The 24,421-nt window shown below is 42.6% G+C and overlaps 1 protein-coding gene across 2 annotated transcripts in view; it reads left to right on the top strand.

Annotated features, from left to right (window-relative positions):
- EXOC4 (exocyst complex component 4) overlaps positions 1-24,421 on the top strand; it is a 728,800-nt gene that overhangs the window by 600,272 nt on the left and 104,107 nt on the right. For both annotated transcript variants that reach the window (XM_082693983.1, XM_082693984.1), the window contains exon 14: positions 14,764-14,942. In XM_082693983.1, coding sequence (XP_082550109.1) covers positions 14,764-14,942 — 179 coding nt within the window. The remainder of the gene's footprint in view (positions 1-14,763; positions 14,943-24,421) is intronic.

Raw genomic sequence — 24,421 nt, 5'->3', positions numbered from 1 at the left:
CACCTATAGGAAAAGCGTGTGCCTTATTGTTAATATCCAGTGACAACAATTGAGTGACAACATCCTACAAAGAAAACTTAGTTAGCCAGGCTTACTTAGTGGCTTAGCTGAACAAAGCATGTTCTGCACTATCAAAGCACTTCAATGCAATTTTATTCCAAGTGGATTCTTTATGAAAACTCGGAGCAGGTGCCATCAGCCTGAAAATAATGTGCTGTTCACAATTAGCTCTTTGCTTGTTGTAACCTAGTATCAATTTCTCTCTCTCTTTTAAGATTTATTTATTTGAGAGAGAGTGAGTTGAGAGCAGGGGAGGAGCAGAGGTAGAAGGAAAGAGAAAGAGAGAATCTCAAGCAGTCTTCCTGCTGAGTGCAGAGCCCAACACAGGTCTCAATCTCGGACCCTGAGATCATGACCTGAGCCAACATCAAGAGCCAGTCACTTAATAGATTGAGCCACCCAGGTACCTCAACCTAGTATCCATTTCTGTGGAATTCTTCTCTCCTTACTCACTGATACATCAGTGTACTAATCTGCTTGGTTCCAAAAAGGGGGTAAAAAATGTGGAGAAAACCCTAAGACTGAGATTTGGGCTTCTGCCTCACCCTGCTCCTAGGCTAAAGCTGTCTTTAGCCAGCTCCCCTTCTCCACACCTCTGCCCCTCCTCTTTAAATGACAGTCATTAATTCTAGAACTTACATGCTGTGTGTGTGTATATGTATGTGTGTGTGCACAATAATGTCTACTACATTAGGTCATGTTTAATGTCCAGCAGAGTTGTATTTTCATGTTGTGTGTTTACATTTTAGAGTAGATGGAGCCCTTTTGTAATCATATACCTAGTACATTCTGTCCATTTTGTAGAATTTTTAGTATAATTTTACTATCTTTTGGCTCTACTCAGGGTTCTGGTTTTAGTATGATTACATTTATGGCATATTTTTTGCAAACATTCATTATTCATTTGATATCGCTGAATCACAACCTTGAATTATTAAGCTGATCTTACAAGAAAATTTGGTCAATTCTTCATGACTATTGTTTTCCAGAAAAATATTGTCATAAAAGCATAGGGTGCCTTAAAGGCTTTTGAAATCAAGTCCCAATCAAAGTAGGATTTGACACCTGATATCAAAAGCATAGGATTAATGACCAGAGTACTTACCTAGTATCATTGCTCTAAAATTTGGATATTGAATGCCAGACCTCGTATGAGCCACATAGTGGTTGCTCAGGAAATGCTTGTTGCATGAATGTATGTCTGTATTCATGTACTACTTGATACAGTAATGGAGTTAAAGAAGAGAAAGGATAGCATAGAATGAGTCTCTGAGTTTTGGGTATGTCTTAGTCAGCTTACGCTGCCATAACAAAACACTATAGATTGATTGGGTGTCTTAAACACCAGAACTTTCTTTCTTGCAGTCATAGAAGCTGGGAAGTCCAAGACCAAGGTGTCGGCCAGTTCAGTTTCTGATAAGAGCTCTCCTCCTGGCTTGCAAAGGCCCGTTATCTTGGTATACCCTCACACATTGGAGAGAGAAAGAGAGATCTCTCTCATGTCTCTCTGTATAAGGTTATTAACCCATCACGAGGGCTCCATTTTCATAACTTAATTACCTCCCAAACATCCCACCTCTAAATATCATCACTTTGGGGTTTAGGACCTCACCACATGAATTTCAGGAGTAGGGAATACACTTCAGTCCATAACGGGGTGAAAATACTTAGCTGTTTGCCTACAGTCTGAGTCATAATTTTACATTAGTGACTGGAAAGGAGCCAGAAATTTTAAAAAGCTAACTGTTTAATGTATAGAATATATTGTTAGTAATACAGGCAAAAGAAGAAATGTCATGCTGCTGGAGAAGATAAATGATGAAAGTATAATTACAGAAAAAATTTAAGGAATTGTCATATGACTTATGCAGTTCCAAATCAAATAGGAACAGAGGTTTGTTGTGTTGTGTTGTGTGTTTTTTTTAATTTTTAATTTTTTATTTGTTATAAACATATAATATATTTTTATCCCCAGGGGTTCAGGTCTGTGAATCGCCAGGTTTACACACTTCACAGCACTCACCAAAGCACATACCCTCCCCAATGTCCATAATCCCACCCCCCTTCTCCCAACCCCCTTCCCCCCAGCAACCCTCAGTTTGTTTTGTGAGATTAAAAGTCACTTATGGTTTGTCTCCCTCCCAATCCCATCTTGTTTCATTTATTCTTCTCCTACCCCCTTAAGCCGCCATGTTGCATCACCACTTCCTCATATCAGGGACATCATGTGATAGTTGTCTTTCTCCGCTTGACTTATTTCGCTAAGCATGATACGCTCTAGTTCCATCCACGTTGTCGCAAATGGCAAGATTTCGCTTCTTTTGATGGCTGCACAGTATTCCATTGTGTATATATACCACATCTTCTTTATCCATTCATCTGTTGATGGACATCTAGGTTCTTTCCATAGTTGTGTTGTGTTTTTACATAATGAATCTCCCGTTGTGTATTTGGACCTATTACCCAGTCACTTCTAGTGACCTGTGATTAGAATCTTAGCCTCTAATTGGAGACTATTTGAACCCTAGTGTTTTGCTACCAGCCCAGCCTCTATGGGCTTCATGATGAAAAAAGTGATCCTTTAGTGTCTGTCTTTTAGACAGGGAACTCACGTAGAAGTGAAATTGCCTTTAGCAGAATGGTGCCTTTGCCCTGCCGTCACCTTGGTGGCTCCAAACCCTCTTCTTTGAGAAGAAAGTTATTTGAGCATAATAGTTTTTTCTCACCCATAAGAATACAACACATAAACTATTCCAAAATTCATATACAAGGACAGAAAGATGGACTGACAGAAGAAATTATGCATTTATGCCTGCACGGATTAAACATGTCAAAACATAAGTGTCTGTCATTCTAAATTTTATCTCTTCAGATCTGAAATAAGAATGGCAAAGACAGTTTGTGAGAGTTCTGATTGCTTTTGTAATATTGTTCAAGTTTTTAATTTGGCACATTAAAGTCTCATCGTACGTGTTACGTTATACCCTGTACGAAGTCTTCATTCTCAGAAACTCAATGCACTGGGAAGAAACTTCAAGAGTGATTCCTGGGAGACTGCTATCCTAGGAAGTGTTTTGGGCAGTGATTTTGAAAAGCACAACAATTATCCATCTCTTCCTCACTTCTTTTTTTTTTTTTAACTTAAACTTTTTTTCAATGATAAATTCACAGAAAAATTGAAATAACCATCCAGTGAATGCTTGTAGGCTTTGACTTAGATTTACTGACTGTTAGCATCTTGCCATATCCACTCTGTTCTCACCAAATAAATGCAGTTAACTTGTCTCTTGCCAGACCATCTAAAAGTAGGCTACCAACATGGTGACCTTTCATCCTTAAACATATGAGCATTCATCTGTCAACAATAAGGGCATTCTCCATGAGCACATCATTACCACATATTTTCGGGTTCTTTTTTTTTATTGCTCCCATAGCAGATTATCAGAGACTTAGTGGCTGAAAACAACACAGACTCATTTTCTTACAGTTCTAAAGGTTCGAAGTCTGACCTGGGTCCGAATGAGCTACAACCGAGGTGTCAGCAGGATTGCACTCCTTTCTGGAGGTTCTAAGGAAGGCTCCATTTCCTTGCCATTTCCAGCTTTTAGAGGCTGCCCTCATTTCTTGGTCTCTTTCCTCCACCTTCAAAGGACTCTCTGACCTTCTTCCATCATCACATCTCTCTCCCCAGCCACAGCCAGAGAAGGTTCTCCAATTTAAGGACTCCTGTGATTAGACAGGTTTTACAAAGTAGAAAGGTGCCTGTTATTATGAAGGGACTCCACTCAGATTTGACAGATGTGTGTATGTCTCCCCCTTTTAGCAGTACTTGAGAGTGGAGTGCTCAAGAAAGTCTAACTCCTTGATAAGAAGCAGCTTTTGTATATCTTGAGGCAGCAGGACTGAGGGCTATGGAATCCCTGGGCAAAGTGAAATCCTAAAGTTCCTGTGATTTGTGAGGGACAGTGGTGGCTTGGCCCTGATTAGTAAACTAAGGACAGGAACTGGCTCTGTTCCCACCTTTGCTACAGTGAGCGAATGCTCACATCTTCCTCTGTGTGTTTTAGTTTCTCTATAAAATGCTTGGTCAACGTCTGCCATCTTTGGGACACCCAGCCAAGGAACACTTTTATAGAGGTAGGCAGACTTTAACACCATGCTTTTCAAACTCTGGGCTACGGCATATTAGTGGACTAGGAAATCATCCTAGAGGCTTTTGCCCCCACCACAGGATCTAGGACAGAGCCCAGCTAATGGCACAGATCCTTAGTATATATCCAGTAAAGAATGGATGACTCAATAATAACAAGACAAATAACCCAATTAAAAAATGAACAAAGCATCAGAAATGACATTTCTCTATAGAAGACATAAAACGGTCAATAAACACTTGAAAAGAAGCTAAATACAATTAGCCATCAAGGAAATGAAAATCAAAACCACAATGAGATATATACTTCCTCGGGGCACCTGGATGGTACAGTCGGTTAAGCGTCCCACTCTTGATTTCAGCTCAGGTCTTGATCTCATGGGTTGTGAGATCGAGCTCCATGTGAGGCTCTGCGCTTGGCAGGGAGTCTGCTTAAGATTCTCTCTCTTCAGGGCACCTGGGTGGCTCAGTGGGTTAAAGCCTCTGCCTTCAGTTCGGGTCATGATCCTAGGGTCCTGGGATCGAGCCCCGCATCGGGCTCTCTACTAAGTGGGGAGCCTGCTTCTCCTCTCTCTCTGCCTGCCTCTCTGCCTACTTGTGATCTCTGTCAAATAAATAAGTGAATCTTAAAAAAAAAAAAAAGATTCTCTCTCTTCTTCTTTCTCTGCCCCTCCCCCACTGCTTGGGCACACATCTCTCTCTAAAATATATATATGTATATGTGTATGTGTATGTATATGTATATGTATGTATTTCTTCATGTCCACTAAAATGACTGGAATTTTCAAAAGAAGAGATAATAGCAAGAGTTGGCAAGGATGTAGAGAAATGGGAATCCACATATGCTAGTGGGAAATGGAAAATGGTGCAGCCACTTCGGAAAACAATATGGCATTTTTTTTTGAAAGGTTATAGATAGTTACCCTGTGACCCACCAGTTGCACTTCTAAGTATATATATCCAAGAGAAATGAAAACATAAAACCACACAAAGATTTATACATGAAAGGTCATAGCAGCAAAAACTCGTAATAGCCTAGAAATGGAAACCAACCCTAATGTCCATCAGCCAATAAATGTGCAAACAAAAGATGGTATATCCATACAATGGAATATTATTTGGTAATAAAAAAAAGGAAGTACTATGATAGGCTTGGACATAGATGAAGAAACCAGTCACAAAGGAGGACATATAGTGTGATTCCATTTATATGAGTATAAATCACATGAATGTCTGTCTCTATAGAGGCAGAAAGTAGATTAGCATTTACTTAGGGCTGGAGGGTAAGGGTCAGGAATAAGGATGAAGTCTAATGGGTACAGGGTTTCTTTTTGTGGTAACGAAAATGCTCTAAATTGTGGTATGGTCCCATTAACTGTGATGATATATAAGGACATAACTGTGATTAATACTTTTGAGTTGCACATATTAAATGGGCAAATTTTATGACATTAGAAATATACCCAATAAAGCCATTATTTTTTAAAATGCCCATGCCTGAGCCCCACCCATGACCAATAAATCAGTTTTTACAGATGGAATTTGGCATAGGGAATTTTGTTTACACTTTTCTAGTTCAGCTTTTAATGTATAGCCAGAACAAGAACCACTGGTTTACACTAACACCAACTTCCCCCTCAGGACCAGAATATCATAAATCCACGCATCCAGCATTTTGTGCCTGTCATGGTGAGTGAGCTGATTTAAAGAAACAAGAGAAAGAGCTGGTGGTCAAACCCCCACCCCCTTGATGGTCTTGATTAATTTTTCTGGCTGTCTTCTGTGAGAAACCCAGAAACTACAATTTCCCTGCAACCAGGCGAAAAAGAACAATAAAATAATATTGTTCTAAGCCCCAAGCAGGACCCCGGGGCTGAGAAATTGCTGATATTTTATCTATTCACGGTGATCGCAGAGAACACCCTCGGACCCTTCTGGGACTCATTCCCAGTCTGTCCCTGCACAGAGCTGTGGACGGCTCCACGCCATCCAGCCAGGCCGGAGCAATGCAAGTTTTTACATGGCGGAGGGACGGTAGGCAAAGAAAGCAACTGAAAAAAATCCTTGGTTGTGATTACAGACAGAGACAAATTTCTAAAGAGGAGCAATTACTTATTAAATGTGAAAAATAGCTGTTCCCATGAGAGTGTGTGATGAAATGCACACGCGTGAAAATGAGTGAAGGATAGACGTGGGGATGAGTTTTAGCAGTTTCTAGGAGGAAAGAAATAATATTGTAATCAAGATAACTGGGCTGTTTTATTCTTATTTATGAGGATTTAGCCAAGATCATTTTAGAAAAACAGTTTTTGAAAACCTGATTAAAGAACCCATCAGAATGCGTGCTACCCCCATTATTTTTGACACAGATGAATTAAGTTTTGAAAGGGTTGAAGATGGAGCAGTTGTAGAAAGCAGAAGTGATAAATGGATGTGTCATTGTCACATCTCAATAGAATCAGTCGGTATTATTAGGAATCTAGGTAGGTGACCTGACCTTTTTATAACCTTCATCAGTTTAGGCTCTGACAGATAATGGCTAAGTGATGTCTACCGGTCACCTTAACATGTCTCAGTTTGTCTGCTTACACAACAGGACTAATTAATTCCCATGCCAAATAATTGACTCAATCCCCAATAGCAGTGAATATGACCAGACGTCGTCATTAGATCTAACGTGTAAGTCAAGGTCTAACGTGGAAAATAGAAATGATGTCAAATATTTACCTCCAAGAGAATTTAATGTAAGGACTTGGTTATACATTCTAATGAGGGCCTATGGAACAGGAACATTCAGATAACCCACAGGTTAACAAGAGCAAGAAGCCGCTCACTCCCTTTAGCTGGAATGCCAAAGGACAGAGGAATGTTGTAGACCACAGCTGGGTAGGAACTGGAGCCAAGAAGGTGCATCTGTTGCTGGAGACATGACCCGGAAGGCAGAGAGGGCAGGAGATGAATGCCCTGCCTTCTCCTCTCCCTTTGCCCTTCAATGTCGCTCCGGCCGAGGGCCTCCCAGTGTCCATCCCCAGCTGGGAGCCTGGAAAGCAGGCTGCAAGGATCAGCCCCTGCCTCGCCCCAGTACAGATCAGAGCAAAGGAAACATGAGGAATGGATCTTAAAGCAAAGAGGCCCAGGAGTTTTAGTCTTACCCCTTGTGTTGCTCTGTATCCATTCTCACCCTTACGCCCGTATTTTAGAACTTTATACTTCTGCCTGATATCTGCTGTTCATCATATAAAGGCTTCCCTCCCTGTCTCCCCAATAAGGGGGACCCTGGCTCATCACTCATTGTATTCATCTCAAGTCTAGGATTGCCATTGTCCTCTGTGGTCCTGTCTCAGATGTGACTCCTCATATCTGGTGACCTCTGAATGAACGTGGAAAGTTGGGGCATCTGAATGGCTTGGTTGGTTAAGCTTCTGATTCTTGATTTTGGCTCAGGTCATGATCTTAGAGTTGTGAAACTGAGCCCTGAGTCAGTCTCTACACTGGGTGTGGAGCCTGCTTAAGCTCCCCTCTCTCACTCTCTGTCTCTCTCTCTCCCACTCCCTCTGCTTCTCCCCAGACCTCTCTCTGCATCTCTTAAAAAAAAAAAAAAAAAGAAAGAAAGAAAAGGAAAGAAAGAAAGATGAAAAAGAAAAAAAAATTGGGAAGTTGATCACTACCAGTTCCTCATATAAAACAGTGGGGTAAAAACCACCTCAAAACCATTAGGATGGCTACTATTTAAAAATTAATTGGAAATTTTAAAGCCAGCAAATAGCAAATTTTGGCAAGGATGTGGAATAATTGGACCCCCTGTACATTGCTGGTGGGAATGTAAAATGGTGCAGCCACTGTGGAAAACGGTTTGGTAGTTCCTTAGAGAGAGAAACAGAGTTACCGTAGGACCCGGCAATTCCACCTCTCCATATGTACGCAAAGGAATCAAAAGCAGAGGCATAGATACTAGTACCCCAGTGCGCATGGAAGCATTATTGACAACCAGCCTGCCCATCAGCCATTAATGGAGAAACAATATGTGGTATGAACATAACAACAAAATATTATTCAGCCTTAAAAAAGGAACGAGTCTCTGATACTACACCATGGATAAACCTTGAAAACCTGTTAATAAGCCAGACAGAGAAGGACACGTATGGTATGATTCCATGTCTGTGAGATGTAATAGACACATTCCTAAACACAGACTCGAATAAGGGTTGCCAGGGACTTGGTGGGGAGGGGGGTGTAGGGAAAGTTATCGTTTAATAGGCACAGAGTTTCTGTTTGGGTTGATGGAAAAGATCTAGAAACAGATAGTGATGATGGTCACACGTTGTGAACATACTTAACGCCGTGGAACCGTATACTTAAAAATGGTGAAAATGATCAGTTCTATGTTATGTAGATTTTACTACAAATAAAAACTAGTAAGGAAAGTGGAAAACAAAAAGAAACCGTTGGTTGATGTATGCACAGATACGCCAAGCGGTTCCCAGGCAGCAGGAGCTGTTTCTTCCCTCCTCCTTCTACCCGCCCGTCCCGCTGTGCGCTCTTGGCCTCTGCTGCCACCTCAGCTCGACAGAGGTCACCACCTGTATGTGTTAAACTAATAAGCCTTTGTTCCTAGAAGAGCTGAGTTCTTAGCATTCCTGCCTTTATCAGGTTGCCCTGGGTTTCCCCTTAATTTCACCATGGACGTAGAAACGCTAAGATGGATCCCAGTGAATCTGATGTGGTCTGCCTGCGCTTACAGTATAGAAGTCACAGACTTACCCCTTGACATCACAGTTGGCCCTCTCGGCCTGTTTGTTCAGTGGTGAGAAGGCCAAAAGGCCAGATGGCCAGTCTCTGCTACCAGTTTTTTATTGTTGTTGTTGGTTTAAGATCTTTATTTATTTGACACAGAAAGAGAGAGAGAGAGCACAAGCAGGGGGAGTGGGAGAGGGAGAAGGAGGCTCCCTGCTTAGTAGGGAGCCCAACATGGGGCTCAGGACCCTGGGATCATGACCTGAGCTAAAGGCAGACACCCAACCTACTGAGCCACCCAGGTGCCACTCTTTGGCTACCAGTTTTAATGGGGTCATTGTTGCAGCTGCCCACGGAGACATTCCTTCCCAAATACCTGAAAACCCACCTAGCCCCAAGTTGGGGAAGGGGGCAAGAGTTGAACCTCTGTAACTGTTTATAATCATGAGAGGAAGGGCCATTCCTGCTTTTATTCCTAACTTCCCAGGCCTGTATTTTCTTATTATGGTGGCAAGGGTTGGGGGTGTTTGGGGGGAAGGGGCTGGAGTCCTGAGTCAAGCCCTCCAGCACTCCAGCCTGGTAAGTGTTAGCTTCCAACTGGACCCTTAGCTGAACCCTGCAGGGGCCATCGCACCTCTCTGTCAGGCCAGCTCCTTCCGGGCGGATGGCCTAAGCAACAAGAAGGGCATTCCGGGAACATCAGCCCTGCCTTACGCTTCTTTTCCTGTAAAAGAAATTTCGTGGCCAGAAATACTGTTGAATAGGATAGCAGGATTGTCAATAAGACCTTGGGGAAATCTGACAGTGGTGCTAGTGGACACAGGCAAGCGGTTCTCTTAAGTGGCTGTGACAGCAGTGGGTACAATACTGCCCCTTCTGAGAGGGAAGAAGCCTGTGGGAGTCCGGTTCGCTCTTTGAACTGGTCCTTGCTCTTCCGTGCTCGGTCCCACATCAGAGGGGAGTGCGCTCCGGCAGGTTTCCTAGGCTACTGGGCGATAGGAAGCCACGGGGGAGACTGGGGGAGATTTGAGGGGAAAGCAGGGGAATGTGAGTGTACATGGCATGGGACCAAACAGAGCCCAGATCTGCAGATCAGTCATTCTGAAACAAATTATTTGTGATGTTTCTTTCCTAAGTGCATTTAGTCTGCTGAAGATGCAGATTTTTTTTTTTTTTTTTTTTGGCCTTTCTAAGATTTCAGCCGATAACAGAAGCATTTAAAGACTAAATGGAGACAATTTTCAGCATCTTTGGCAAAATTCTCTTAAATGAATTCTTGTCGGATAGACCTCCTTCAAGATTATAATTGTGTGGTAAAATTAAATTAAACGGGTTTTACACTCTTGGCAAAAATCTCTTAAATGAATTCTTGTCAGATCAAGCTCCTTAAAGATTATAATTGTGTGCTAAAATTAAGCCTCACAGGTTTGACACTTCTGTAGTTTTTTATAGGCATCTACGTGAGCATGTTGGCCTACCGCTGGCGAAGGGGGCTCCTCGCGCGGGTCTTGGTAGCTGGCCCACACAAGTTTTGAGTTCCGGTTCCTGTTCCCGGCTCTGTCGGATGACCTGTGGGCCATGACTGAGTGCCTGTCCCATCTGGATTTCTGTTACTCCTCTTTCTCAGGGTAACGATGATTCTGCTGCCCACGTCAGCCAAATATCTGTAATGTCTTCCTTCATTAATGGGCTCGCAGAAGCAGCAGAAGGTGAGGAGTATGTAGAAATTCAGATCTAGAAAGAGAAACAGTATTGGCCCAGATGCTGGGCCGTCGTTGTTCTGGAAGTGAGATCCTCTATGTCAGACAGTGACGACGTCCTGAGCAAGCCTGGAGCCTCAGTCTGAACCAGCCAACCACCCAGTGCCTCCCCGGGTGGCTGAAGGAACTGTAACATCTACATCCTCCTATTTTCCGTGCTAAAATTCTTGATGTGTCCCTTCGAAACATTTTCTCATTTGTGGTAGGGTTTCCAAGTTTTGTTTTTAATTAAAAAGTAAACATGCTCTTTGAAGAAAATGTGGAAAATACAAAAAAGCTCCAAGCACGATCCGATTACACAGTTAGCATTTGGATATGTAGACATCCGGCCTTTTTTTAGTTTAGATAGACGTATAATCTTTTTTTAAAATATCCTACAGTACATATAGTTATATAACAGCTTATTTTACTCAGCTGGGGATCGTAGCTAAAAATAAGCCATAGCCAACATTTTTCTATGGTATCAAGTGTTTTCTACTATATAATTTCTAATGCCTGCGTAGTTTTCCATAGTGTGGATATACCATAATTTATTTAAGAAATTAGAAGGTTTAGAGAAAAGATCTGTAGTCAAGCAGCTAAAGCCATCCCCTTAAGGTTATTGTAACACAAAAACCATCCACCAAGCTCTTTGACACACACAAATCCTCCAAGGAATGATTTGTGTGTGTGAAGTGGTTATAACTGTCAATCATTTATTCCCGATGTCATGGCTTCCGTGCTCTCTCCAGGTTGTTAGGGGATGATTATGGATTCCTGTCAAATGAGATGTGTCCTATGTATTCCACATGAGGCAGTTTGTATTTTTCTCAGTCTGTTGCTCTCCCGTCGGAGGAGGTTAAGCAAATCTGAGTGAGCCAAAGGGAAATGGGATAGGCACCCAGGGCAGGAAGCACACCACAGACATGCCCAAGGCCCAGAGATCCCCCCACAAGCAGATTAGACTTCTACATAAATACATTTGTCTTGATTGTCACATTCCACCCAGGGTTACACCTACACGCATAAAAATGCCTCCGAGCCTGTTTTTCAAAGCTGTTTGCCTCCCCTGTTGCCTTTTAACCACCCGGCTTGGAGGCATTTTTTGTGTTATATCTATCAAAGATGATTAAGGGGCTGAGAGAGTTGATATATAAGGACAGATTAAGAAAACTAAATATTTACAGCTTGACTGAATGACAGCCACAGAGAAGATGCTAGAACTGTCTGCCAGGCCCAAATCAGGGAGGAGACATTGTTTTGCTTTTCCCGGTAACTTGATTTTAGGGATATCTAAATTCAGGGAAAGTTTTCCGAGGTTGACATCATTTATGCTAATTCAATCATTGTGTCAGTTAGAAATTGCATTTAGCTGCTAGTGGCAGGAACTTGGAATCGCAGTGGCCGAAACAAATAGGGTTTTATTGTCCCTCCGGTGACACAAAGCCCAGAAGCGCATTGTCTGGGCCTGCACTGCAGCTCTGTGGTGGCGTCGGGGCCCGCATGCCCTCCTAATCTTTGGCTCCATTATTTTCAGCACTGTTCTCATACTCAAGGTCATCTGATGTTCGAAGAAGCACTATTGCAGCTTCATCTGCCGTAACTGCATTCCAGAAAGGCAGGGGAGCACAAGAGGTCCCTGCCAGCCGAGATTGCTCAAAAGGGCTTTCTTGGAAATCCACTTACTGATTTTGGTTTATAGCTCATTGACCACCGCTTCTGCAAGAAGGGCTGGGAAATTGAGCAGGGGATTTATTTTGTTTTGTTTTGTTTCGTTTTAAAGTTGAACACATGGCTGACCCCAACAATCCCAGCGTCCTTTGCCCTAAGAAGGCATGGGATGATGGATACTGGGCAGGCAACCAGGGGTTTCCATCACAGTAATTTACCTCTTGAAGATTCTCGGAAATCCAGGCTCCGAGACATGGTGACATTTGCTGTGATGCTACGAGGTTCCATTTATAAAACTAGCCCTTGAGATCGAATTGACTTACTTCCGATCACTTGTCTATTTTCATTCATTCATCGTAGCATTACCCTGGGTGGACGCCCAATAAACCAGCCATTTCAACAGCCTGTAGAGTGATAATAACTACAGCTTGTTGACTTTCACCAAGTTCCATGCACTGGGTCATGCACCTCACATCACCTGAATGATTGTTTCAAAATCCGCCAAAAGGGGTGGGGTGTGGAGAAAAAAAGACTGATCCGTGGGAGATTATCCTACTGTTCTCTCTACTTTTGGAATTACTGAAATTGTCCCAGTAAAGGTTTCTGAAGTCCCCTCTGATGTTTATATTACTTCGTCCAAGGTCAGCACCCTCACCCCCAGCTAACAAGGATCAGAGACGCGAAGCCACTCCCGCAGTAAATGGCGGAGTTAGGATTCAGCACCAGGTTTGGGTGACTTAGAAGCCTGTGTTCTAACTCTTAGTACTCAAAGAAAGTGGCTTTCTGAAATTGGTTAGAGATGCAGACTTTAGGAATCTGCCCAAGACCTTTCACTAGACCGCTGAGTCAAGTTCATATGTACTCTTTCGGTTCCTGGGCGGAGTCTCTGTTGCCTCCATGACCACAGCTTACCCAACTCAGTCACTCGAGGACTACTTGTCCTTAAAAAAACTGGAACCCTGCGTTGAAATAAAAAACCTCATGGGGACTCACTACTCGGTAGCACACACATTTTTTAATACGTTTTTAATTCACAGCCGTTGTTTCTTTGCATGTGGAACGTCTGCTTTGGTGCTGGGCTCCAGCGAGGAAGCATTGTCCTGACTTTGTCACCTGTTACTCCTCACCTCTGGCTTGAAACGTAATTCGGTTCCTGCTCCTCAAAATAAAGCCTTTGTTTTCTGCTCACTTAAGGTGTTCCGAGTTTTAAAAAGCTTTGGGACTTTCAGAGAGAACTCTCCAGGTGCCTGTTCCAACCTTCACTGGCAGCGGCTCTGCGTCCCTAAAAGACAAGATTTTTCTCCCTAGCAGCCTCAGTCGTCTTCTGTCATTTCAGCCCTCTGTATTTCTGAAAGGAAGGGCGCTGCGGGAATTAGACCGAGTCCCAGCTCTGCCACTCGCGTGTTATGTGGGCACAACGGTTCACCTTCTGAGCCTGCGTTTCTGCCTCCGTGCTGTGGCGGCACCGCATGGTCTCCAGGGGCCCTCCCAAATCCCTCCTCCTGTGACCCCACAGAACTTCATTTTTCAGCCTCCCCCCACCAGATATCACGAGCATGTGGGATTTTGTGTGCAGACCATCCAGCTTCACTTTTCCAGTCAGTGAAAGGATCCAGCACTGGTTTTTATTCGTCTCTCTTTTCTAATAGTACATACCTTAAGGCCTTGTACGTGGCTTCGGATCCCTTTTACAACAAGTCAGGGAGCGAGTGAAGGAGTTTTCTCATCCATCTCAACTATAATCTGCTCTCTTAAAAAGACTAGACCCTCTTTGCTTTTGACCATTTTTTTTTTTAAGATTTTATTTATTTGACAGAGAGAGAGATCACAAGCAGACAGAGAGGCAGGCAGAGAGCGGGGGGTGGAAAGCAGGCTCCCCGCCAAGCAGAGAGCCCGATGCGGGGATCGATCCCAGGACCCCGAGATCATGACCCGAGCCGAAGGCAGAGGCTTAACCCACTGGAGCCACCCAGGTGTCCCCGCTTTTGAACATTTTAAAACATTTTCTAGCTGATTAACTTGGTGGTTTTTTTTTTTTAATCACAGTAACCTTCAAACCATGTACATTTTTCATGCCCTAAGCTTTTGGTCAGTGTCCATAGCAGAAGAGACAAGGAAAAAGCCACAAGAGAGCGGGCATCAAAGCCATCCCCAGGGACCATCACTGTCTAGGTGAGGCCCCATGCTGTTTCCTGTTGAAGGTGTGAGCATCAGGGAAAGTTCATTCTTCTAAGAACTGTCTTTCTCCTACTGGAACAATTGTAAGCAGGTATATGATAGTTTTCTCACAACAGTAAACCTGGGAAAGATAGCATGCTATGAAATACTGACAACCCTGCCTAAAACGGTATTGCCCATGCCTCTCTTTTTCATGCTATATGTGAAATATGTTTCTGATTTGTCTCTTAGGGCAGCCTTTGGCAAGGAGTCGGAAGTCCTTATTGGGAACCTGGGAGATAAGCTAATCCCTCCGCAAGACATCCTCCGTGATGTCAGTGACCTCAAAGCTTTGGCCAACATGCATGAAAGCCTGGAGTGGCTAGCAGGTCGAACAAAGTCAGCTTTCTCCAATCTTTCTACATCCCAGAGTAAGTACCTATACGGCAGCGGTTGTGGGGATGGCGGAAGAAGCTAGACTGGGCAGTTTCATTTGAAACACAGGTGCATATACATGTCCCCATAGGAGGGGTGTCCCAAGTTGTCAGAAGGTCCGTGCTAGATCTGTGCAAGAACTCTGCGTAGGCTGCACCTCTCACTTTGTGATCCTGCTAACGGAAGTAATCTCCACTTGCCTGTGTGGAGCACAGAAAGCCATAAAGGGTTCCTGTTCACCATAGCTTGGTACTAAACCTTCGAAACATAAAATCATGGGAAAAGGCACCACTGTGTCTCCAGAACAGAAGACAGTGCCTTCGTCCTCCTTACCACTTGTCAGGCATAGAACTGTCCCAGAGCTGAGCACACGGCTGATGTTTTCGCTGGAACTGCTAATGAAAAAGTGTCCAACAAGAGAATAATAGAAGTGACGAAGGTGCTGGAAAATAGAGACACCGAGAAAAACAGTGATTCCCGAAAAGGGATAGCTGAGAGAGAACTTACAGAATTCAAGGAATGGCAGGCAGAGGATATAAAATAAAAACGGGAAACTTTTTTCTATTGAGGACCAATGACTCTGAGAAAACTCGTTTGAAAACTTTAGGGCACATACACTTTATTCACTGGCGATAAAATAAATACTTTAGGGCATATCAAAAGCAGGAGTTCAGAAGTATGTGGTAGGCCATTAAAATAGAAGCAAAGAAAAAACGATAGGAAGAAGGAATAAAGGTGCTGACAGATTTGAATATATAAATAAACAGCAGGAAAAAAGTAAAACAGCAGCACTAACATGAAAGAAACAGAATCAGCTTTGAACTTGATATCAGAGTTAACTGTTAGGAGATCATGAGAACGAGAAAGCCTGCATTGTTTGGGCTGTGAACTTCAGAGTAAGTTATTTATTAGCATTGTCTATTACCGTGTCATTATCATGATTTGGTGAACCCACAGCTTCCAGCCTGGAGATGGAGGAGGTGGGGAGGAAACTCACAGGGTCCATTCTTCCCTGAAATACGCACCCCCTAGAGGCTCAGAATCCCTCGGACACTCACCAGCCAGCCTCTCGCTGATGCTGTAGCTCTCCTGAAACCCAGCTGTGTGTAGGGAAAGCGACAGAAGGAAGGGAGCCTTTGAGCAAAATGATATACTCTGCTTGGAAGTCGTCTTCAAATACTACTTTTCATTTAGATTTTATTTTTATGCTTATTATTTAACATATCTTTTTATCTGAAGCTAAAATTACACATTCAGTGTCAGAATCTGTAAGAAGAGGGTAATTTGGGCACCGTGTGGGGTCTGAGCAGATCCGCGTCTGGAGAGATCCTTGAAAGGCCCTCAACTTTCTAATCCTGTCAGTATCAGGCAGTCTGTCACAAGCAGTGGCCGGAATTATCCAGTTTATCTCCCAGCCCCACCCCACTCCACCAAAAATCAAAGTCAGAGCTCATTTCCCTTTTGCTAATTGCCGAATAAACAGTTCTGTAAAAGGACCACATGCTGCTTTTCCCAGTTTCCTTTGACCCCTACAAATACAGGGCTGCCTGGGGTCCGTTGACTACTGACATCTGGAAGGGGTCCTCTCGTTTGCAAACCATCAACATCTAATGCTTCATAATGCAGTCTCTTATTTCCAGGGGCTCAGCATTCCAGATTCTGTTCTGTCCATTTGAAAAGGGTTTTGCAAAAGCAAAACGGTCCAGAAGCTCTATCGAAAGACCCTGGGTTGATGCACACAGGGCAACCTGACACGAGCTCTTCTCAAAAAGAGATGTTCTCTGAGTTAGGCTCAGCTTTGTGATTGCATGATTTGCCTGTTGTGTTCATGTCACCGAGAGTACCCAGTACACTTGATATCTAATTCTTGTCTTTAATCATCTCTGTTATTCTGACAAAGATCGCTTCTACCACACCCGTTGTTACTTCGTCTTTCTGTGTTCACTTCCATTTTATAATACCAGTTGTACTCTCCCCGTTCTTTTCAGGGTGATTATTCCACCCAGTGAGTGATTTAAGTGACTGTCAGTATTTCGACGATCAGTACAAAACCCAAGTGAACCGTAATCACTACTTATGTTGTCTTTGCTAAAACAAAACATTTAGCAAACCTGGTTCATCCTTCGAACAGCAAGCCTGGCTCACCCACACTCATCTGTTCTTTGAATTCCCAGGAGAGATGCCCACTGATGTTTATAATTTGAGCAAAGCAGGGAAGTCTCTGGTAATGGGTTACTTTGACTGCTCTGTGTCAGTGTGACTCTAGAAAGGGAATAAGGGATAAGCTCTTTATTATTCCTTTGAAAAGCGAACCAAGTGATTACCTCCACAAAAGTGTTTCCAAATCTGGAAACAAGGTAACATGAAGAAAATGCCAGCCTTTTATCTAGCACTCAGGGATACTCAGCAGGATGGGAAGAAATCCAGAAAAGAAGATTTTAGGTTTATTTCTTGCTCCCCGTTCTGTTAACTATTTGGGAGATACGTGGCTTTGATAGAATGATGAAGCTATTTGTGTTGATGGACTAGAGGAAATTTGCAGAAGATGATTTCCATAGTAGAATGTCTTTCCAAACATTATAGCATGACAGTCACATACCCAGAACATCCCATGTCCCACAGAAGAGAGGACTGCAATTCAGTGGCCGGGCGTGGATGCCCAATGGTCCAAGAGGTAAAAGCTGACCATTTCTTCAAAGATAATTTTTCTGTCTCTTTTAGCATTTGCCTAAATGTCACTCTGTCTGTTTGCACTTAAAAGGGTCTCCTCGCCTGACTACATCGAAGGCACTGCTCTTGCTTTCATCCTGCTGCCATCCGTGGTTCCTGTTCCATTTCTTCTGGTATCCCCCACCACCCTCCTCTTCCTCATTCCTATTCTACTTAGAATTCTTTCCATTGAAAGAAACAGACACATTGAAGGAAAAATAATGCACTGACTCATAAAACTGGTAATCAAAGGCTTCAGGTGTGGCTGGATCCAGGTTTACAAGATAGCATCCTGTCCCAGACATGCTTACACATGCGTGTTCTTTTGCTCACACTCCTCTCTCCAAGCCCTTCTGTCTCCCTTCCTCCGTCTCTTGGTATTTTCTCTTTATTGCTTTCCATCTCAGGCAAGCACTTTCCATATGGCAACATCCTTGGCCACCAGCAGCCCCAGGATTGATCCCAGACCAAAAATGAGCATTTTTTTTCTAAGAGATCAGGAAACAGTTTCAGAAAGGCCTTGGATTGACCCAGCTTGACCTTCTCTCGTGGGTTCCCCCGATTCTTTTTGTCTTCTGACTCTGTTTTTCTCTGCGTCTACACCCCAGTCTCTGTCTCCTGCTCTACCTTGTAAAACTCCTCTATGTTCAGGACATGGTTTCAGTGCAAAGAAGTTGAGAAGGATCATATTTAGCACTGGGCATTCAGAATCTAGGTTTATACGTATTTGTCCCCATGGATCACAATTTCAACCTTGTAGTACAGATGCAAGATAGCATCTGCCCTTTGTACGCTCTGCTGTGTGTACAAATCCTAAACAAAGACTCTAAGATGAACTGTTCCGGTTAAGAAAATTCTCAGCAAATGTGACCTACATAAAAATTGTTGGAGTATATTCAATTTGAAAATTAATGGTATTGTTTCAGAAATGCGTAGCTTTTAAAAATAGACTACAGAGAACTAGAGGGGCCCAGGGGTTTATTTTGTCTGTACTGCTTCCTCAGGGGGCCTCCTGTCTGTCTTGGATTCTGTAAAAAAAATCTTCAGGACTAGAGATCCTAAAACTTCCTTGATTACATATTCTGCTCTTTAACCTTACCATCTGGGAGGTCACTTTTTTCTTTTTTTCTTTCTTTAAGTCCCTTTACTTCAGTCTAACCCTCTTTCTTCAGCCTCAGAAATTAGATGTTGAATATTTTATCCATAAAATACTAGATGTCTCTGAAAATACCCTGGCCACTACCTGCCCATCTCAAGATATTAAAGACTTTGGTCTGACAATCCCAGTCTCTGAATCAAGGGCAACCGAACATGGCAGAATTAGGAGCCCAGAGCAGGACCAAGTTCACTCACACCTTCTTGGTTGGTAAACTTGGCTATTCGTGAATGTGGGCCCAACCGTACATTCCTTTGACCCAGGCTATCCACCTCTGCTCACAGTTACCATGACTGAATTTCTTGCTGAGCCTACATGCAGTGTGGGTGGACGAGAAGCAATAAAATATGCCCCAGTCTTTTCCAGTGTGAGAAACCGAAAGGTTAAAACATTCCTCTAACCCCCAGGGTGGTTTCTGGAATTTATTCAGGAAATGTAGTATTCGTTTTACAACAAATTTTACATTTTACATTTACAACAAGGTTTACATTTATATATATATATATATTTTTAAAGATTTATTTATTTGAGAGAGAGCATGCAAGCCCAAGGTGGGGGGAGGGGCAGAGAGAGAATCTTCAAGCTGATTCCATGCCGACCCATGGGATCGTGACCTAAGCCAAGACCAAGAATCAGATGTTTAATCAACTGAGCCACCCAGGTGCCTCATCTTGACCATTTTTTTTTTTTAAAGATTTTTATTTATTTATTTGACAGAGAGAGATCACAAGTAGGCAGAGAGGCAGGCAGAGAAGAAGGAAGCAGGCTCCCTGCTGAGCAGAGAGCCCGATGCGGGACTCGATCCCAGGACCCTGAGATCATGACCCGAGCCGAAGGCAGCGGCTTAACCCACTGAGCCACCCAGGCTCATCTTGACCATTTTTGAATGTACATTAGTTTAGCATTAAATATATTATTCAGCAGATCTCTGGAACTTTTTCATCTTGTACAGCTGAAGCTCTCTGCCCATTGAACAATTCTCCATTTCCTCTCTCTCCCAGCCCTAGGTAACCATTTTCTATTTCCTGTTTCTTTGAATTCAACTTTCGATACCTTATGTATGTGGAATCAACAGTATTTCTGTTCTGGTGACTGGCTTATTTCACTTAGCATACTGTCTTCAAGGCTCTTCTATATTGTAGTATGTGACCAGACAAGAAGGAAATACAATACTGCACTGTATGTATCTGCTGTCTTTTTTAAGCCATTTGTCTGTCAGTGGACATTTGGGTTGTTTCCACCTCTTGACTATTGTGAAGGGTACTGCCATAAATTTGTGTGTGCAAATTACACTTCTTTCTTAAAGTGATGAAATTATTGCTAGGGATCTTAGAAATCATCTGGTCCAACTCAGTTATTTTGCCTGTGAGGAAGTGGAGGCTTCAGAATGGTCACACCACATGTCTATGCCTGAGCGTGGATGGAAGCAAGTCTTCAAACTCACAATTTAATCTTCTGTCCACTCCATCACTGTCTTGACCAGGACAAGATTCAGTTCTGGCAGTGCTGGGGAGGCCATTCATGCCATGCTTCTATTAAGCCACCCAGGAGGGTCATGACATTTTTTTAATGCAAGCACTTTAATGCCAACATTTAACCTGTGATCATTTCTGATCATCATCGCCAGTGTATAACTAGAATTTCTATTCCTTAAATTTACAGGAGTAGTGCACATATCCCTTTTGAATTTCATCATCATTGAGAGTAGGACATTTCTCAAATATGTCACTCTTTTTTTGTTCTACAAGTATTTGCTAACTTAGAAACTCCACCTGTCTTGTCGTGTTACGTAATAAATTCTAGATACTGCACGGTCTTACACAGCAGCCACTACCCTTGGGTGGCTCTTTAAATTTAAATTAAATTAAGCTAAAAATTCAGCTCCTCAGTCACACCAGCCACATTGACAGCAATGCAGTGTTTCCCAAACTTAGCAGTGAATTCTCTCTCCAGAGAACATCTCCTAGGACTCTGCTTCCATGGAACACTTCCATGGGAAACACTGGTCCTATGCTGTATTTATATAATTTGTTCAAAATCTTTGATTTCTCCCCTCACAGTGAGGCACAGGACAGGACAGCTGTTTTACTATTGCAGGAATGTAATTTCATATAATTGGCAAATTTGCACACCATCAGATGATTTCTGTTGCAATTTGGTTGATTATTTGATTTGTTCAATCATTTTTAGAAATGTTCGAGTCAACCAATGTAAAATGACTGTGGTTTCCTTTTTGCTTGTTTCAAACTTGGTTGCGATACTGACACTTCTCCAGTCACTGCGCACCTTCCTCCCAGTTCACCAACGCTCTAATAGAATTCCACACCTCAGTTCGTTGTCAAATGCTAGTATGTCCATCGTGGGGGTCCAGGGATTGATTTTTTTTTTTTTAGTTAGAATATTGATTTTGAGGGGTGCCTGGGTGGCTCAGTGGGTTAAGCCTCTGCCTTCGGCTCAGGTCATGATCTCAGGGTCCTGGGATCGAGTCCCGCATCCGGCTCCCTGCTCAGTAGCAAGTCTGCTTCTCCCTCTGCCTTTGTGATCTCTCTCCCTCTCACTCTCTCTCAAATAAATAATCTTAAAAGATATGTTTAAATTTTTTTTTTTTTGGAATGGTTATAGATTCAGGGTAAAGTTTCAAAGATGGTACAGGGTTTCCAGTTTTCCCTACCATTAACATCTTATATTAATATGGTTCATTCATCCCAACTAATGAACGAATATGGATACATCACTAGTATGTCTTTACTTTATTAGAATTTTCTTCGCTTTTACCTAATGTCCTTCTTCTGTTCCAGGCTCCCATGTAGGATATCATAATGTATTTAGTCAATATATCTCTTCAAGTTCATCTAGACTGTGACAGCTTCCTAGACTTTCTTCCTTTTTGATGACCTTGACAGTCTGGAGGAAAACTGGTCGGGTATTTTGCAGAACATCCTTCAGTATGGGTTTGCCTAATCTCTTTCCATGATTAGACTGTACTTACAGGTTTGGGGAGGGAAAACCACAGCGATAAAGTGCAATTCTCATCAAATTGTTTCACCAAGAAAAACTCCTATCAATGGGACTTATCACTGATGAAGTTCTGGGATTGATTTTTATGCCTCCAATTCATGTAGCCGTCTCCAGACAGTTCCTCCTGAATTCTGGAGCGACTTTCCACTTTACCACCATAAATTACTTGTGTGTTTATCTCTCTAGTGACTATTTTTTGACATGATGAATGCATCTCTTATAAGCCCAGTGTTTGGACAAGTTGAATAGCTGCTAAAGAAAATAGTTGTCTACCCTCAACAATTATGCAGTTGATATATATTCTCTAATCTTATGGGTCTGAGAGGCTCTGTGTGGGAGGAGCTGTTTTTTCTCCCCAGAGCTACTTGATCAGAGACTACAGCCATGTGTGCCGAGCACCACTTAATAAACATACACAGTCATGTTTCAGACAAAGCTGTGCTGAGATTAAAAGAGTTACCTGGATTTTCTTTACTAAAAAGTCAGTGTGCAGTGTTGACTCCAAGCCTGTGTACGAGTAAGACTTGCTTCCTGGGAAATATAGAGTAGCAGTTCTCAAAGCTGGCTGCACATCAGTTGTAATCAGTTGGGAGCTTTTATAATTGTGATACTGGACCCTGTGGTCAGAGATTTCCATTTCGTTGTTCCCACATGTGGCCTGGGCATCCCCGAACCAATCAGACTGGAGGTTGAGAACCACTGGTTTAAAGGATTGGTTCACAACCTTGGCTTATATGAGAATCACCTGTGGAGCTTTCACTCAGACCCTCAGGGGGGAGAGGCCCAGACCACTGTGCATTTATCATCTCCCCCGGGGAGTCAACAAATAGCCAAGATGGAGAACCACAGACTGGGAGCCCTTCCCTTGTGTCTTCTTCAATTTCTCTTCCTCTTTCTGTTGGGGAAATGATTTGTAGTTATTTTGCCAGTTCTTCTATTCTCAAAAGCTCAGGATTAGCATGACTTCCCACTTTCTGGACAAGAACACCAGGCACAAAATGTTATACTTTGAGTCTCTGCCAGAGTCAACAGCCCACTTTTGCTTAGCAGTCTTTTAGTTAGTCAAACTGTGGCTCAAATTTGGTTAAAAATAAAAACTTTCCTCTTACCCTTCTCAAGCCAGTCAAAGGAGAAGGGCACAAAGAATCCTTGTCTCCCTTAATACAAAAGGCTGCAAATGTCAAACCGATTGAATGAATGCGAAATTGTGTACAAGTCAATTGTGTAACTGAAATTAAGGATGGAGAAGGTCCAGGTGACTGCATACTCCCGTCCCTCACATGCATGGTTTTGTGGCATACCAGGAAGCCTTTATGCGTTGCCTGTGATAATTTATCATTTTCTATCATTTTTTTTCTGTCTACCTATTTCTATCTATCTGTCCTTTTATAAATAAAACATTTCATTCCATTCTAGAAGATGGAATATGAATTCTCCCATGCTAGAGCTCACTGTCAAGGGCTTTTTCTGCCTTACTGGTAAATGAAAGATAAAATGCAGACTCCTCCACACACACACACACACATACACACACACACACGCCCCTACCACCGTATGTTTTTCTGCCTTGACACAAATGTGAATAAAAACGTCCCTAGGCAAGATCTCATGGGACACTGTCCTGTTTCAGCTTCGCATTTGTCAGACTATTAAGCCAGAGTTTTCCCTGTCATAATTTCATCTGATTATTTTTAATTAAAACTCCACACGAGGTAATTCCTCTCTTGCTGCAGTATTTACAAGTTTCAAATATTTGTCGACTGTTATCAGACAGCTCCCTGTCAGGCACTGCTTAGCACAACCCAACATATTTAGTTGCTCTAATCGTCTTTCTGAGGTTAGGCTTTCTAGGCCATCATCCGTTTTTGGTCTTATTAGTTGTCATTTGCTTGACTCTCCTTCTGTGGCTTCACTCTTTCCATCCTCTTTCCTCTGTTGGTGGCACCGTCCACATTCATTGCCCTGGTTAACTTCATTGAGCATGGTTTTTGTTTTTGTTTTTTTCATTTTTTAGGATTTTTATTTATTGATTTTGAAAGAGAAAGAATATGTGAGTGGGGAGAGAGAGAGAGAGAATCTCAAGCAGACTCCATGCTGACCATGGAGCCCGACACGAGGCTCGATCCCACAACTCTGAGATCATGTCCTGAGCCAAAATCAAGAGTTGGATGCTTAACTGACTGAGCCACCAGGGGCCCCTCATGATCATGCTCTTTTCTGAGAAAATTAAATTACCTCCGTTCGTGAGTTTCATGTCCACTGTCCAACTCCAGATTTATTTTGATCTTACTTAATTGGTGCTACCTGTACTTTCATGTGAGCTTTTATCACTTTTTAAAATAATGTCCAAGTATGTTTCTGTGTTGTACCCAACTTCACAACTAATCATATGTTTTGTAGGAGTAAAAAACACCAAATGATAATCTGATGATGATTCCATTTTGTTCATTTTCCGTCGTAATTGTACTCTGTTATTTATAAACTGATTGAAATTCATCTTAAGTAGGAATTGCTTGGAAAGTCCCTGGGCTTAGGGAGCTCACCTGATTCCTAGGATTCTCTTGAAGCCCTGTTGTTACTAACAGTAGAGAG

Source organism: Mustela nivalis, assembly GCF_964662115.1.
Source record: "Mustela nivalis genome assembly, chromosome: 12".
NCBI classification, from domain to species: domain Eukaryota; kingdom Metazoa; phylum Chordata; class Mammalia; order Carnivora; family Mustelidae; genus Mustela; species Mustela nivalis.
Note: the sequence above shows the minus strand (reverse complement) of the source record. Positions and strands in the feature narration are given on the sequence as shown.